The sequence below is a fragment of the Paraphaeosphaeria sporulosa genome (genome assembly GCF_001642045.1).
Source record: "Paraphaeosphaeria sporulosa strain AP3s5-JAC2a unplaced genomic scaffold CC84scaffold_6, whole genome shotgun sequence".
Classification (NCBI taxonomy): domain Eukaryota; kingdom Fungi; phylum Ascomycota; class Dothideomycetes; order Pleosporales; family Didymosphaeriaceae; genus Paraphaeosphaeria; species Paraphaeosphaeria sporulosa.
In genome coordinates, this window is record NW_017253365.1 from 1,382,881 (window position 1) to 1,397,385 (window position 14,505).

Sequence of the window (14,505 nt, forward strand, 5' to 3'; positions counted from 1 at the left end):
TAGTTCCCCGTTCATGGAGTTGACCCACTGTTTATGCTGGTAGCTGATATACCCCATGCGGAGATAAACCGACGTAACCTGCAAACGTCTGGTGAAGATCCACATTTGACCGGAAAGCTGATCACGATTGGTCCCTTGTGCCTCTCTCCGGGGCAGAACCTGCCGATACTCACCACACCGCTGAAGCTCCACGTTCTCAACGCAGTCAGCGTGCTCACCATGGCGCGCTTAATTCCGACGTCACGACCGGGGATCTGGGGTCGCTCCAAGCAACGACGGCTGGGGCTTGGGCTTGTGTGCGATGCGCCAGCGGTAGCGCTCGGGATCTCCGCCTTCCACGCTCGATGCGGTTGGGCGGTCAGTCTCTGTTGCCTTGACTTGCAGGACCAGTGGCCCGGCCTTGCAGGTTGGATGTTGTATTTGAGCCGCCTCGGAGCCGGCAGCGCAAGGATGCACGCCGCTGACGCACACGCAGCAGAGCGACATGGCGAGATAGTGGTGAGAATTAGCCTGCTTCGGGCTAACGTGGGAGGGCCTGAGACAATCCCACAGGCTCACGTGCGTTAGCTGGCGGAGCCCGGACTGCGCGCGCCAATGGACGCGGCAGAAAATTTGGGGCCAAGCCACAAGTGTCCCGCGACCAAGCTTAAGAAATGTAACCCTTTCTCCATGATGCTTGCGCGTGCTTGCCCACATGATATCTCTTCCTCAACGCCGGCGCGTTACTAGGCGTGCTGTTGCCACTCCTGCTTTCAAACCAACGATCCGCCTCGAGACGACGTTGAGATCTAGGCCATGCAGTATCGTTCCCACACGGAGCCGCAAGCCCAAGGAATTCGTTAGTCCCTCACATCGATGAGGAGCAAGGATACATTGGCATGCCCGCCACATCATCTGGTATCATTGGAAACCCGTGCGGGTCCCCAAATCTCTGTGGATCTGACACTGGTGTCTGGTCTGGCCCAGTATAGCTTGGTAGTTGCAAAAACAGAGGTACCGTTTCTAATTGCCTTGGTGCGTTCTCGCTTGCCATGGGCTCAATAAAGACTTCCAATGGCCACGCTAGTTGTTCATGCCAGTTGCCCTTGAGACGATTGACTGTGGAGAGACCAGCGCGAACCGCCCAAGCCTTGACAAAAGGTTTACTGCTTCGAGACATGATCGCAGTCCAGTGGATCAGAATTAGCAACGCAGTGTCGTCACCACCCGCAACGAGGTCGAGAAACTCGGGAAAGACTCTTCTAGGCCACTCCTGGTACTGGTCCCATCTTATAGGTCGACCTTGACATTCGACGGCCCACTTCTCGAGCTCCATAAACGCTTGTCTATTGATTCTCCCCGGACCTGTTCCGTCGTTGCAACTGTTGATCTCCTGGAAAACGTTGAGCACGGCAAAAGATAACGAGTGCATGGCAGATCTGTCCAAGAGTCAATAGTTGCCAAAAAGATCCCGAGCTGGGAAAGTCGCATGCAACATGCAGCTCGCTGCGGCAAGAAATCCAAAGACGCACTGACAGCTTCATAAGCTATACGAATCGTTGGAAACGTACCTCATCTTCAGGTCAGGCAAAATCGGAACGGACGTGCGTGCTTGGATCAGCTTCCAAAACTCCGTGCGATGAAAGTACTCTCTTGCTGCTTCTTCAATCTGCAAGGTGTTGCGCAGAGCCTGAAGGGTCTCGATGATGTTGAAGTGCTCTTCATCGCAATTGATTTGACTCCCGAACTGGAAAATCAGCATAATGATAGCGAAAGCCAGGACTGCCATCCAATTGTCACCGTCGACGTAGTGTGTCGTTTCACGAAAAATTCGTGAGGCCAAGAGGTGGTGTTGGTAAGCGCTTGTTGACGGCCAACGCAACCCACTGAGGTTGTGATGCTTCATGTGTGCTATTGCTTGTACACAGTGTTGCAGATAAGGGTACTTCGGCGCCGCCTTTGCAATACTATCGGTCCATAGGACTGTCTCTGGAGCCGAAAACCAGGATCCGGCTCCAAGAAGACCATCGAGTAATTTGCGCGTCCTTGGACAGTACGGTGCATCGCTGTCTGTGGGGTTGGATTGAAAGTCAGGAAGAAAAGGAGGTGATGCATGAGTAGCCAACCCTGCAGAAGAGCTAACTGTGTCGTGGTATTCCAATTGAGGCCCAACAGCCCAGGAGTTTATTTCCGATGACCGTTCTGAGGGTGGTGGAGTAGTAGAACCATCGTCTACCGGAGGCGGATACTCGCAGATTTCGTTTCGGCGACTGCAGTTCGCGCAAGCAGGTTGCTGCATGCCACACTACACACAGTCAGCACCACGAATACCTTGGCCGCGTCACGCAAGGCTTCCAAACTCGGCAAGGCCGTGCCGTTCGGATGGTAACAAGGCTCCCGGAAGCCGACCCAGAGACGTAGATACCGGCAACGAATCATGTTGATACGGCTGGTCTTGCACCAATCAAGTCGTGACTTTCTGGTGGCAGGCGATGTTTCTGGTCGAATCGCGGTATGTCCTGCGTACCTATGGTAGCTGCGACGTTCTCGTACGTACCTTGACTCTCCTTCGTTTACATTGCATACATCCGTTCCGCGACTTATGGTGATAGCTTCGTAAGCCCTGTTTCTTTCGAGGCATGTCGGCGGGTGCTGGCGGTGTATTTCGCTAAGGCGTGGGCGCGGTGGACGCGGACCTCGCATGGACCCAGCAAACCAGCCAAGGTTTTCCCCGGACTGGCTGGTCACGACCTTTAAGGGGTGTGGCATACGGGAGGCATACTGTGCTATCATGTTTCCAAAATGCATAGAAATTCTCTAGGTTGAACGGTGTTGCATGGCCAAGCTGAGTAGGACCGACGATGTACCTTCCCGGCTGCGGGAAGCGTGTGGGAGCCAATCCTATACGGGCATGCTAAGCGAACACGAACAGGGTGCATACGAGCAACCCTGCTCTCTTATGACGCCGCACTCTGGTGTATCTTCTAACACTCACAATTTGCTTTCAAACATCGCGCATCGCCTCAGCTCAGCTTATAGGCAACCTCAAGCTATAGTCGATATCAGGCCCTTCGCGACACGCACCTCAACAGGTTAGCAGTCGCTGCCCAACGAATCTCAATCCTCAATCTCTCATTTTCCTGGTCGCGTGGAACACACAAAAGTCGTAGTCTTAAAATAGATCGACGCCTAGTATCCAACGCATAAATCTTTTAGACCCCACCTTGAGTGCTCGTTCACCTTGGACCTGCGTCGACACTGCTCTTGGCTAGACACATACGGGAAATCTCCGACGCAAGGCTTCTGGACTGTTGAAAGGTCTACCAATCAGCGAGACTGGTCCCCGACTCCCGACTCATTTCAAAACAGTTGTAGTCGGCGACTGTTGGATGCTTGTCACGACCTCTAGCGTACGCGACGTCTAGCGTACGCAGTACCACGAATCTTCCGGGCAAATGCTCGCTTTCGGATCTGCATCTGGTGTAGTGTACCCTATGTATGCCTCCAAACATCAAGCTCTCACGGTCGGCCCAACTTGAAGTAGCCAAAGTCGAAGAAAACGCGATATTTTCAGACCCCAAGACATGAATGCGCCCTTCCTACGACGAGGAATCGCTTCTTACCGTACGAGGTAGGTTTTGCGACTAGCCCTTGCCTTATTCCTGACGTTCATAGTGAAGCAGATGTACGAAGAAAGCGCAGGACCACGGCTTCTACCGGAATTACCTCACCAAAACAACCGCAACGCACTTTTGGAGCACTTCGGATCTATCGAACCGGCCACTGCAAAGCGGACCCATTGCCATACGTCTAGGCGTCTTAAGATTACTATCCTGTCGAGAAACGATTCTCGATCGTCAAGATAGCTGCAGGGTTGTTCGACTAAATTTTCAACTGTAGTCGACATGACAGCATAGACGGCAAATGCCGTTGAATTGCCAATAGTGGCCAGCCTCTTCGTGATTAGGCTGTCCTTGGCCAATGAGTGAATTCCACACGTGCAGCGCTTGCGGCTGTATTGCAATCGCCTCCTACCACGATCATCGGAGTGCGATCTCGGGCTGAAGCGTCCCCGCTCGCATAGCGGACATTCATCACCGTTGCATCACCCCCCTTTTTGATTTCTGCCGAGGTGAGTGCACGCTTATACTTCTTCTAGCACTCCACCGACCGTCGAGGGATTCGATCGCAGGATCCGAGTCGAACTGAGGTCCGCGCACCGTGGGCATGAATATGAATATCCTCGATCATGATACTATAGACGCGACCGTATACAACCTAAGTCTTTCTGCCTCTTTCCGGAGCATCGTACGACACGGGCCCATCTCGGCAGGGCGTAGTAAATCGCAACCACCAAAATTCCGGAATCCGGAGGTGGGTCACGCTGCATCATCCAATCTGTCTAAAGTGCATAGCAGCGTCTCTTACTCGTGCGATTCGAAGCTCGAAGAGACAGTGCGCTGTGTGACTGTGTGCCACGTTTTCCTCGTGGCCATAATATCTTCTGACACTAGTCACTCGCTTCCCCGCAAACTTCTCATTTAAATCCCTGAGGCCATCACTATATCCGCGCACCGAGGTTGGAGCTTGGCGGAACAACAAGAACGCTGGATTGGTTCATTAATCGTACAAAGAAGGGTTCCGGGCACCAAAGGTTGGACGCACATTCCTCATACGGCTACACAGCTTGCCCTGGTTGGTGGGTTACTGCACTTGGTTATCACCATCGTCAACGTTTGTCGGAACATCTTCATCTTGGCCCCGTCTCGGTCACATAGCCTGTTTAGAGAAAATCTGTATCAGACGTACGATACTGCCAAATGGAGGTTCTGGTGTATGTCAGTTCACTAGTGGGATACTGCCAATGGATGGAAATACCCCTCTCCACGGCCCGACGACACTGCGATCCGACGACGCTATCACGAGAGACATCGCGGACTTGCTTTGTACATGGCCGAGAGCAATATACGACGGAAGTTAATGCTCCAAACCTTCGCGAACAATGGGCACATAAAAGGCGGCGAGTTACCATTCAAATCGGCACGGTCAGACAGAACTAGTCGAGTTTCCCTACAACATGGCTCCTTCCCTGGCTCTCAAAGCCCTCGTGGCATTATGTTCGGCATCCACTGTTTCCGCTTTCGGCGTTGGTACACAGCAGACGGAGACGCATCCTAAGCTGCAGTGGAAGACGTGCACCGGAAAGGGAGGGACTAGCTGCTCCAATGTCAGTGGTGAGATCGTCGTCGACTCGAACTGGCGTTGGCTGCACACCACAAGTGGCACGACCAATTGCTACACTGGAAACAAATGGGACTCGTCCCTATGCTCGACCAACGCGGCATGTTCTTCGAACTGTGTTATGGACGGAGCCGACTACAGTGGTAAGCTGCTACAGTTGACGCAAGGTGTAGCGGTCTAGCTAAGCCGAGTCCACTAGGCACCTATGGAATTACCACTGGAACCGATGCACTGACTCTCAAATTCGTTACCAAGGGATCATACTCGACCAACATCGGATCGCGCACTTACCTGTTGCAGGACTCGAGCAATTATCAGATGTTCAAGCTTCCTGGAAATGAATTCACCTTTGACGTAGACCTATCGCAATTGCCCTGCGGTCTCAATGGTGCGCTCTACTTTGTGTCTATGCCCCAGAAGGGCCAAGGTACCCCGGGTGCGAAGTACGGCACCGGTGCGTATTCATCAGATTCTGGGTCTACCCAACGCTTGCTCACTACTCATAGGATACTGTGATGCTCAATGTGCGCGTGATTTGAAGTTTGTCGGCGGATCGGTACGTCCCGCCTTGGCTTTTCGTCGCAACACTGACTTGTAACAAGGCCAATGCTGAAGGCTGGGTTCCATCAACCAATGATGAGAACAGCGGTGTTGGCAAAAAGGGTGCTTGCTGGTAAACACTCCCTACCGATACCACAATCTTTTACTAACATGCCTACAGCGCCGAAATGGATGTCTGGGAGGCCAATTCCATCTCCACCGCCGTCACCCCGCACTCTTGCAGCCCGGAAGCCTACTCCGTCTGCACCGACACCGGCTGTGGAGGAACCTACTCGGCGGACCGCTATGCTGGTAACTGTGATGCGAATGGATGTGACTTCAACCCATACCGTGTGGGCGTCAAAGACTTCTACGGTCCGGGCAAGACGGTCAACACCAACGCCAAGTTCACTGTCGTCACGCAGTTTTTGGGCTCTGGCAGTACCATCTCAGAGATCAAGCGCTTCTACGTCCAGAACGGCAAGGTTATCCAGAATCCTCAGCCTACAGTCACCGGTTTGACTGGTAACTCGATCACGCAGGCGTGGTGCAATGCCGAGGAGAAGGCGTTTGCGGAGGACCGGTATCCGTTCAATGAGCATGGTAAGTTTCCGTTCCTATCAAGCCATGGTCCCTACCTCGAATGACTTTTACGTCGATACTGATTCCAGAACAGGTGGAATGGCCTCGATGGGACGCGCTGGCGGCGCCGGCATGGTCCTCGTCATGTCACTTTGGGACGATCACTACGCCAACATGCTGTGGCTCGACAGCAATTATCCGACGGACCAGCCTGCCACTAAGCCTGGAGTAGCACGCGGCACCTGCTCGACCTCGTCAGGGGTTCCTGCCGACGTGGAAAAGAACACCCCGAATGCTCAGGTGGTGTTCTCTGCGATCAAATTTGGGCCCATTGGCTCGACATTTGCGCAGCCTTCTGGGTCGTAGACGCACAGAGTAGAAGCATTGTGGAGGGTCATGGTCGCTCTTTTGGACGGGATTGGTCTATCGCTTGATAGTGAATACATTTTGGAACATGTGCTCCGACCCACGTGCTTCGTATCATCGTGCAGTGAACCAGCAGCAGAACTATGCTGGCAGGCTATACTATCAAGTGGGATTTTTGGTCCTCATCTCAGCGCGAGCCGCCCGAGGTCCCACTAAGAAATACAGGACTCAGTTCACTCGATCATGTAGAAGGCTTCTTGCCAACCTCGGTGCTGACACCCATGCTGGCTCATTTGATTGAGCAGTCATGCCAAGATTCTGCTTGCACTTTGATCCCAAGTCTACTTCCCATCAGCACCCCCTGTGTCGATTCTGATCATGCATCTACTCACCACCTGACCTGTTGGTCTTGCTTCAACAGCAGCAACAGCAACCACGCCTCCCATCTCTGCCGCCTCCGTTCCCTCCACCACCTTTCCCACCGCTCAAATTCGGATCCGTCGCAGCAGAGGAACCAGTCCCTTCGTCATTGACGGTGGAGAGTTTTGCTTTCCTAGCAGATTTGGAAACGAGCAAGGTAGATATGAATGCAATGATTAAGACCAGCTTGATGGTGGGAAGCACGATGACTAGTACGACTGCTGCTGTTCTCATTGTGTAGAGCAGATGAGAAATCTCGGGATGTTCTTTCGGCCTCCTGCAGGTACGGGCAGCGCTGTAGGAAGATGTGATTTGATGAGGCACGGTCGTTGTCGAGATTCGATTTGGAGCTTGGTACATATAACAACCTTACTTGAGAGGAGGATATCCTGCATGTGTTTTCCACGGATAGCATGGTTTGGTAGACACGTGGAGTCTGAGCTAGCTGTGGTATGCGAAGCGAAGGAACTGGGCATTATCTCTTGTACGACGTGTAGTCCAACCTTCTTCAGCCCTAACATCATCACTCTTCAAACCCGATTCGGGAACCCACAACACATTTCTCGTGGGTTTGTGGCGACTGCAGCTGAGTGTTTGTGTACATTCCACGATTTTGTGTTTCTCGCTTCATGTGAGCTATGTTGTCCCCACCAGGTGAGGTCGGGGCACCTGCCCATTTCGCATTTCCGCAGTGCGTGCCTTGTGCTATCTTGGTCCGGACACTGTGATCCTCAAGTGGAATTGTCAGCTTGCGATAACGTATAACGATATATATGTATGGGAAAGGTAGACGGGCAGTAGTTGGACAATGTCAAGAGCAAGGTCGTGGCCCCAAGCCTACAACCAATCACAGTACAGGCAATGCTGCTGACGCGTGGCCCAGTGTTTCGCAGTCGCAAGAGGGCCTAAAATGCCGTGATCGCACGGTCTCGAAAGTCGCTCAGCCTACCAACAGACTCCCGTCATTCGAGCCGAAGATGACAGCGCGGCCGAGTTGGGCAGCGTGTCGCATGAGCATGGGCTGATATGGTGGCGCTTTGCGCGACATGCCCACATATCCCGGCCAAACCACCCCACCACCATTAACAATCAGGAGGGGAAACATACATAATCGGAGCAGCTGCTTCCTATTGTTCGTTGAGTCACTTCTGGTTTCCAATCACATTATCGCTTGACTCCGCAAACAAGCCAGAAAGCTGCTTGCCCTCGATCTGCACAGCCTGTGAAGTCAACAGGGAGGAGCTCCTCCAGAGCCGCATCAACCGCCATCCAGGAACACTGCCTGGGAGCTCTGACTCGGCGCACTTCTCCGCTTGGTGCGTCATCACACAGCGCTGCGCGCCGTCGCATCTGCCGCCTAGCTTGGGCTCAGCCTTGTGAGTGCTGCGGGCCCCTGGTCGCACACTTTAAAGCACGCGCACCGCCGCGTAGGCAGCTGCGGCTTCCCTAATTCACATATCCCCGTGCCCTCACTCAAGCTCTCTTGCTTGCCTCCAAGACACTTGAACTGACACTTCGGGAGCAGCCGACTATCACTCCCCGCATTCACAACGCGTGCACCCCACTTTGTACATCAAGACAGCTGCCGCCCGTGGCCCCACATCAACCGTTCGAGCATCCGCATTTGTACTCGAAGCGAGACGGAACAGCATTAGCAACCAAACATCAATCACGACTCTTCCTGACAGAACTTGACCCTCGCATCCATCATGTTTGCTACACACGCCCTCAATCAGCTTCGACGCTACTCCACATCTCTACCTCGCGACCCGCACTACAGACTCAAGGCCACCCTCATGACCGGCTACCTGGTCTCGGCATTCACCCTACCTTTCGTCCCGCCGCTGCTGGAGTCGCGCAGGACGAAGGCTGACGGGACATATCTCACGAGGTAAGAAGTTCATGAACCTATAGCCTGCCATGATCCAACAGCGCTCACTCCCACCTAGGGAGAACGTATACTGCTCTGCGCACTACCACGGATGTGCGAGATGAACACAGTACGGCGCACGCATTACAAACGATAGTGGAAGCTGACAGTACTTGCAGACCACCGATTGAGTTCGTCGCTAGACCTCATTTCTAAGGTCCACCGCCAAAAGGAGCATTTTTATTACATATACCCCTGCATCACATCGGCATCCTGCTTTCTTTGGGTACTCACGGCGTTCATGTTGCATACGGGCGTTGACAAGGTCCGCCCGGCATTCCATAGGGTTGGGTTGTGTTTGGCCGTGCGGTCACGGCTCAGGAACAATCAACGCGTCACAGTTAGTGTTTCAATACAATCAAATCATTCACCACCGTCCGCTCCAGTGTAGTTGCGGCTTGGGGCATGGGTTTCACTGTGACGCGCAAGCGAGTTGTGCGATTCTCTGAAGACTATGACGGCCGGCGAAGTCTTCACTGTGTGAAGGGCGGGTCCCAGGTGGTCGTCTCCTGAAGGTCGCTTCGATGATTGCCCCGAGGTTGCTTGCGGTTGAAGATCGAGGTTGCTATCAAAGCCATGTAGGTGGTCTGAGCGGACGCGCGGCGGGGGTCCCGCGTCACCTGCTGGACGCGTCGCAAACCCCTCATTACTTTTAAAGCTCCTCAACGTGCGACCAGCCTACAAGACCCCGCGGTCACCGTCGCTGGATAGCACACTACCGCCCGCCATGGCAGCCACTGCTCATATTGATCGCACCAACCCACACAGCCTCTTCTACCTCCCCGACGAGCTCCTCGTCCAGCTCGTGTCTCACCTCGCCGGCGACGCGCAAACGCTATGCTCGCTTGCGCGCGTCAGCCGTTTCTTCCAAATCGAAGCCGAAAAGCACATCTACACAAAGATCGAACTCCTCTCCACCAACGATCTCCATGCCATCATCGAGGCCTTCACGCGACGGTTCGACCGCGTCGCTTCCGTGGAGACGCTCAAGATCTTGTACCGGTTCCACGGTGGCCTGGGCGCAACTGCCGATGAGCGCGCCGTGTTCAATGCCTGTGTCGGTGGCATGAAGGCGCTGCGGAGCTGGGAGATCGAAAGCCCGTACGACAACTACAAGTGGGATGAGGGCGGAGACGAGTGGGTTCTGAAGGACATGGAGAAGTTCCGGGCGCACTTGGAGACTGCTAGTCTGAAGGCGGCTGCAGGCAGTCTGACTGGGCCTGGCGACGTGGGGCTGGCCAAACTACAGAGGCGTATGTCCGCAGCGCCGGCAAGAAGAATCTTCGGTAGTGCATTGCTAACGCATCGCAGTTGTGATCCACACGCACGGCGTGAGCGACGACTTCTGGAACCTAGGCGAATTCCACTGCCTCTTCCGACACCCTAGCCTACGCTACCTTCACGTCTCCTGCCTCGCTCTGCCTCCGGACCTACCTAAACTCGAGCCGTACGCGAGAACGACTCCTCTCACCGACCTCGTCTTCGACGAATGCGAGCTCGAGCCGCGGAGCTTGGGCAGGATCCTCGCGACACCGAAGAAACTCAAGCACCTCACCTTGGGCGAGAATGTCTACAATATCAACGAGGGTAGAGGCGCGAACCCTAGGCTAACGCGCGCCCCGGAAGCCGCCCTTGCAGCGCTGAGCCATGTCGCTCATTCTCTCGAAACCCTCGTACACTACGATCCGGCATGGAGGATCAACATGAACTACCACAAGGCTCTTCCCATCCCCGGAGGTGGTATGCGAGACTTCCACAGCCTGAAGACACTCCGTGTCGACACGTGCTCATTCCTGCACCGCAGCATCGCTCTCTCGCATACACAAGCCCCACCCAACCTACACACTCTTCAGATCCGGAACCCGCGTCCTAGGGTCACTCGTTTTGGGCCCTTAGCTGCCTCTACCAACGACGACTTCTTCGAACACCTTCCACCGCACGACCCGTACACATACCTCGCCTCTCTGAAGACTCTGGATTTTGTGCAAGGCGCGACCTCCGAGATGCCCATGGCAAAGACACTGCATATCACCGAAGACGAGGCTCTTCGGGAGCGTCACAAGACCGGGTACAAACTGTTCAAGCATGGCATCAATCTCAAAGTCACGCTGGAGGCCACGTGGAGGGCTGCCTTGATACCGCCCTTCCTGCACGGCGAGCCACTGCCTGAGCTAATCTGCGTGTACGATGCACAGGAGATCGGCTTCAATCGCACCTGGGCTCCAGCACACGAAGCAGAGCTGAGGGCCCATGAGCTCGAATACGCGCGGGCCTCTGCGTGGTTGCGAGGCAAGGAGACACCGGAGGCTGAAGATTACGAAGATGGGAGGGTTATACCTGAGAAAGTCGAGGAGCAAACCGAATTCCCCGAAACGGACCAGCTCACGGATTCCGACATCATCTGGTGTCGAGGCAAAGTCGGACGCTCACTGAAGGCGCTGTGGGAACGTATGCAGAGCGCAGATCCGGACGAAGAGCCGCAGGCCTTCACGGTCACGATTGACTCAGATGAAGATGATGAATGGGACGATGCTTTTGACGATGACGAAGATCTGGCCGAGTGGATGGACGCGGACGAGGGCGACGTTGAATACGTGTTGGCCGAAGAGCTGATGGGACCTGATGACGGTCATGCGGATGAGATGTTTTGGGAGACGCAAGCGCAGGCTTTGCTTGCTGCTGCAGAGGCGGTTGCAGAGGAGGACGACTTCACCGAGCACGAGATGGACGATGATCTTGATTAGGCCATAACTCTGGGGCGGATGTATCCTGTAGCGAGTCTTCCTCGAGTCACAATCCTAATGACTTCTCGCCAGCGTAGACTGAATGGTGTGTCAAACGATCGACCCTGTAGATTTTATGATGCACGAGACATCTGGCCACTCCGGGGAAAGTTTGTGAGCGTGGTCCTCCTACGTCGAGTCGGATCTCGGCTAGGGAACGTCTTCCTCAAGGTAGAACCGCTAAAACGATCTCAGCCGTCGAAACAATAGCGCGGTAAGGCTAGGAAACAGCACCCGTTGTACGACTCGGACATCAACCAAGACATGTCCAGCTCCTTCTTTGCACCATAGCAAGGCCTCAACCCGACGACCCCGAACTGGAGAGCCTCCCTGTCAACCGTATCCTCTATATTATTTCCCGCTTCTTCGCGACAGTGTCGCATGAAATTTACCTCCACCGTAAAGCCATCTCATCACAAACTCCCGCCAAGCCGCCCGACAGTTTGAAACCAAATGAGTGTAGTTTCAAAACGCTGTCAAACGCGGGAACTAAGCGCCTCGCTTCGCCAGCGTCCGACGGCCCGCACTGATCCCACGAATGAGGATCCTGGGCCACCGCCTCACGCCTATGCGAAGACAGCAAGACTTCCCGATGTGTTATGCGCGTAGAGATCTACGAGGATACGAGCCCGCGCGTTCCGTCGAGAAGGAACGTCGGCCATGGGAGTGGGTGCGAAACATGCCAAGGTACACAGTGGTGAGATGGAGAGGGATGGTGTTGATGAGGGAAGGTGGGTCTGCACGCGATGTCTGTGTCGCATATAAGATATGCATGTCCTCGCAACATGGCTTTCTTCTCCAGCTCCAGCTCTTGAGTGCATCCATTCCATTCGTTCTTTTTCAAACTCACTCTTTTCTTCATTCGCTTGTTACATTCATTCCCTAAGTGCACAGGATGCCTTCTTTCACCACCTTCGTTGGCGCTGCGGCGCTCGCCCACATGGCGGCTGCCTACACGCAGGTCAACCTCAGGAGCGCGTACATGACCAAAAATATCGACCCTATTGTCTTCCCTGGATCTTACGACAAGTCGCATTTGCACTCCATCTTTGGGTCTGACGCACTTACCGCGTCCACGACAACGTCCGCCGAGCTTCAGAAGGGGTAAGTCACTCTTCACTGTACACGTATAGAATAATGACTAAAGAGATGTGCAGCTGCACCAACGCAGACAACCCCAATGACCTCAGCGCCTACTGGGTCCCCACGCCCCTCTTCACCACCGATGGTGGAAAAACCTACACTCCCCTGGGCATGTTCCGCTTCAGCGCATACTACAATCTCGGCGAGACCCCCGCCGAAGTGGCTATCCCGCAGGACCTGAAAATGGTCGCGGGCAAAGCCACCGCCACCACCGAAGCCGACATGGTCGCCAACGCGCAGAGCAGCTGGGGCTGCGAGGGCGAATCCATCCCCCTGGACAAGAACGGCTTCCCTAGCAGCACCTGCGCCACGCACATCCAGCAGCTCCTCTACTTCCCCAACTGCGTGAACGTAGACACGCTCGAGACGGCGTACAAGGACCGCCGTGGGGGCAGCTGTCCCTCCGGCATGAAGAGCATGCCACAGCTGCGGTTCAGCATCCGCTGGGACGCGCGGAAGAACCTGCCCAACGGATGGAGCGGCGAAGCCCCCATCAAGCTTGCCTGCGGCAATGCGTTTTGCTCGCACGGCGACTTTGTCAACGGCTGGACCGAGGAGGCGGCGCAGAACATGCTCGCTACCACGCAGGAGAAGATGCATTTCAGCGCGGTGACGGGCAGCTTGGGGACGAGCCAGATGAGCTGCACGCCCAAAGATGCGGAGCCTGACAAGGGCACCAGCGATTTTGCGGAGAGTGTGAGCTTGATGAGCAAGAGGAGTGTGCCGGAGTGGGGATGGGCTAGCAAGAGCCGTCTGAGCCGCGCGTAGAGGGCGGCTTGCAGGGGAAGATGGAGCCGATGAGGCTGTTCGCTGTACATATTATACTTCCCGTACTTGATGTACATTTCTAGTCGGAATTGACCGTCCATGTCTTCACGTGCTGGGCCTGTTCGTGTGATGCTTCGTCCTTTTGAGAACACGCCAGTGCTACGCAATGTGTCTGTCAGATGAGCGATAATGATCCACAACCCAAAGAGCTCGACAAGCTAGAGCAAAGTGAGACGGATCGAACAAATTTCATTGCCCAGAAGCCTCGTGTGGTGAGACTTGCGGCTAGGCTTGATCAATCTCAGAAGAGACTCTAGTTCTTTTCCGTGCACAGCCCATCCGCATTCTTGCAGTTGCACGACATAGCTCCAAACGGAGCGCAGCTTCTTCTCGTCAGCAAACCCCTACCTCTCATCTTTCTTGAGGGTCGTCGAACTCACTTGCTCACACACAAAGCATGTTCGGGTCCACTGCCGCATCCCAAAAGACAGATGTTACGCCATCTGGCGCAGCACTGCGTAGTGCTTGTCTCGGCGCGTGGGTCGAGGGGTGTTGAGGGCATGGCTGCGTCGGTGGAGGTTAAGATGGCTAGGGAGGTGAAGATGGTGAGCTTGATTTTGGAGAGGTGATCAAGGAATGACTTCTTGGAAGATGATTGTAAAGCGGAGTGAAGACTGTGGTTGTGTGATGGCAGGTGAGGAGCGACAAAGGCTCCTAATCATACGCCCAAATAAATGGAAATGCGTGCTGCCG

At 54.6% G+C, this 14,505-nt stretch overlaps 7 protein-coding genes across 7 annotated transcripts; 5 read left to right on the forward strand and 2 right to left on the reverse strand.

Annotated features, from left to right (window-relative positions):
- Positions 1-9: 9 nt before the first annotated feature.
- CC84DRAFT_804158 (uncharacterized protein) lies at positions 10-863 on the reverse strand. The gene is made up of 2 exons (XM_018187486.1): positions 174-863; positions 10-117 (listed from the first exon to the last, which is right to left on the reverse strand). Exon 1 carries the CDS (start codon positions 694-696, stop codon positions 241-243), a length of 456 nt encoding a protein of 151 aa, XP_018035182.1. The 5' UTR covers positions 697-863; the 3' UTR covers positions 10-117; positions 174-240.
- On the reverse strand, positions 708-2,717 carry CC84DRAFT_804224 (uncharacterized protein). The gene is made up of 3 exons (XM_018187489.1): positions 2,537-2,717; positions 1,551-2,284; positions 708-1,418 (listed from the first exon to the last, which is right to left on the reverse strand). Exons 1-3 carry the CDS (start codon positions 2,618-2,620, stop codon positions 848-850), a joined length of 1,389 nt encoding a protein of 462 aa, XP_018035183.1. The 5' UTR covers positions 2,621-2,717; the 3' UTR covers positions 708-847.
- A 2,339-nt stretch (positions 2,718-5,056) lies between these two features.
- CC84DRAFT_1093531 (exoglucanase-like protein 1 precursor) lies at positions 5,057-6,708 on the forward strand (the record flags this gene model as incomplete). Its single annotated transcript, XM_018174521.1, has 6 exons — positions 5,057-5,363; positions 5,420-5,674; positions 5,727-5,776; positions 5,823-5,893; positions 5,942-6,363; positions 6,437-6,708. 6 exons carry the CDS (start codon positions 5,057-5,059, stop codon positions 6,706-6,708), a joined length of 1,377 nt encoding a protein of 458 aa, XP_018035184.1.
- Positions 6,709-7,041: 333 nt separating this feature from the next.
- CC84DRAFT_804173 (uncharacterized protein) lies at positions 7,042-7,996 on the forward strand. Its single transcript, XM_018187487.1, has one exon. The coding sequence runs from the start codon at positions 7,375-7,377 to the stop codon at positions 7,891-7,893; it is 519 nt and encodes a 172-aa protein (XP_018035185.1). The 5' UTR covers positions 7,042-7,374; the 3' UTR covers positions 7,894-7,996.
- A 373-nt stretch (positions 7,997-8,369) lies between these two features.
- Positions 8,370-9,312, forward strand: CC84DRAFT_1165197 (uncharacterized protein). The gene is made up of 3 exons (XM_018178663.1): positions 8,370-9,019; positions 9,078-9,128; positions 9,178-9,312. Exons 1-2 carry the CDS (start codon positions 8,838-8,840, stop codon positions 9,121-9,123), a joined length of 228 nt encoding a protein of 75 aa, XP_018035186.1. The 5' UTR covers positions 8,370-8,837; the 3' UTR covers positions 9,124-9,128; positions 9,178-9,312.
- Positions 9,313-9,785: 473 nt separating this feature from the next.
- Positions 9,786-11,271, forward strand: CC84DRAFT_1093895 (uncharacterized protein; the record flags this gene model as incomplete). The annotated part of the gene is made up of 2 exons (XM_018174543.1): positions 9,786-10,311; positions 10,370-11,271. Coding segments are annotated over 2 exons (1,428 nt in total), but the record flags the coding sequence as incomplete, so codon positions are not given.
- A 1,465-nt stretch (positions 11,272-12,736) lies between these two features.
- CC84DRAFT_1187767 (uncharacterized protein) lies at positions 12,737-13,752 on the forward strand (the record flags this gene model as incomplete). The annotated part of the gene is made up of 2 exons (XM_018180955.1): positions 12,737-12,945; positions 12,999-13,752. The coding sequence occupies 2 exons, from the start codon at positions 12,737-12,739 to the stop codon at positions 13,750-13,752; spliced, it is 963 nt and encodes a 320-aa protein (XP_018035188.1).
- Between the last annotated feature and the right edge of the window lie 753 nt (positions 13,753-14,505).

Coding starts and splice junctions, on each gene's coding strand:
- CC84DRAFT_804224 (XM_018187489.1), bottom strand. CDS start 2,620: ATGCCTCGAAAGAAACAGGGCTTACGAAGCTATCACCATAAGTCGCGG. Junction 2,285..2,536: donor GTAAACGAAGGAGAGTCAAG/GTACGTACGAGA, acceptor GACTGTGTGTAG/TGTGGCATGCAGCAACCTGC. Junction 1,419..1,550: donor TTGCCTGACCTGAAGATGAG/GTACGTTTCCAA, acceptor ACTCTTGGACAG/ATCTGCCATGCACTCGTTAT.
- CC84DRAFT_1165197 (XM_018178663.1), top strand. CDS start 8,838: ATGTTTGCTACACACGCCCTCAATCAGCTTCGACGCTACTCCACATCT. Junction 9,020..9,077: donor GACGGGACATATCTCACGAG/GTAAGAAGTTCA, acceptor ACTCCCACCTAG/GGAGAACGTATACTGCTCTG.
- CC84DRAFT_804173 (XM_018187487.1), top strand. CDS start 7,375: ATGAGAAATCTCGGGATGTTCTTTCGGCCTCCTGCAGGTACGGGCAGC.
- CC84DRAFT_804158 (XM_018187486.1), bottom strand. CDS start 696: ATGTGGGCAAGCACGCGCAAGCATCATGGAGAAAGGGTTACATTTCTT.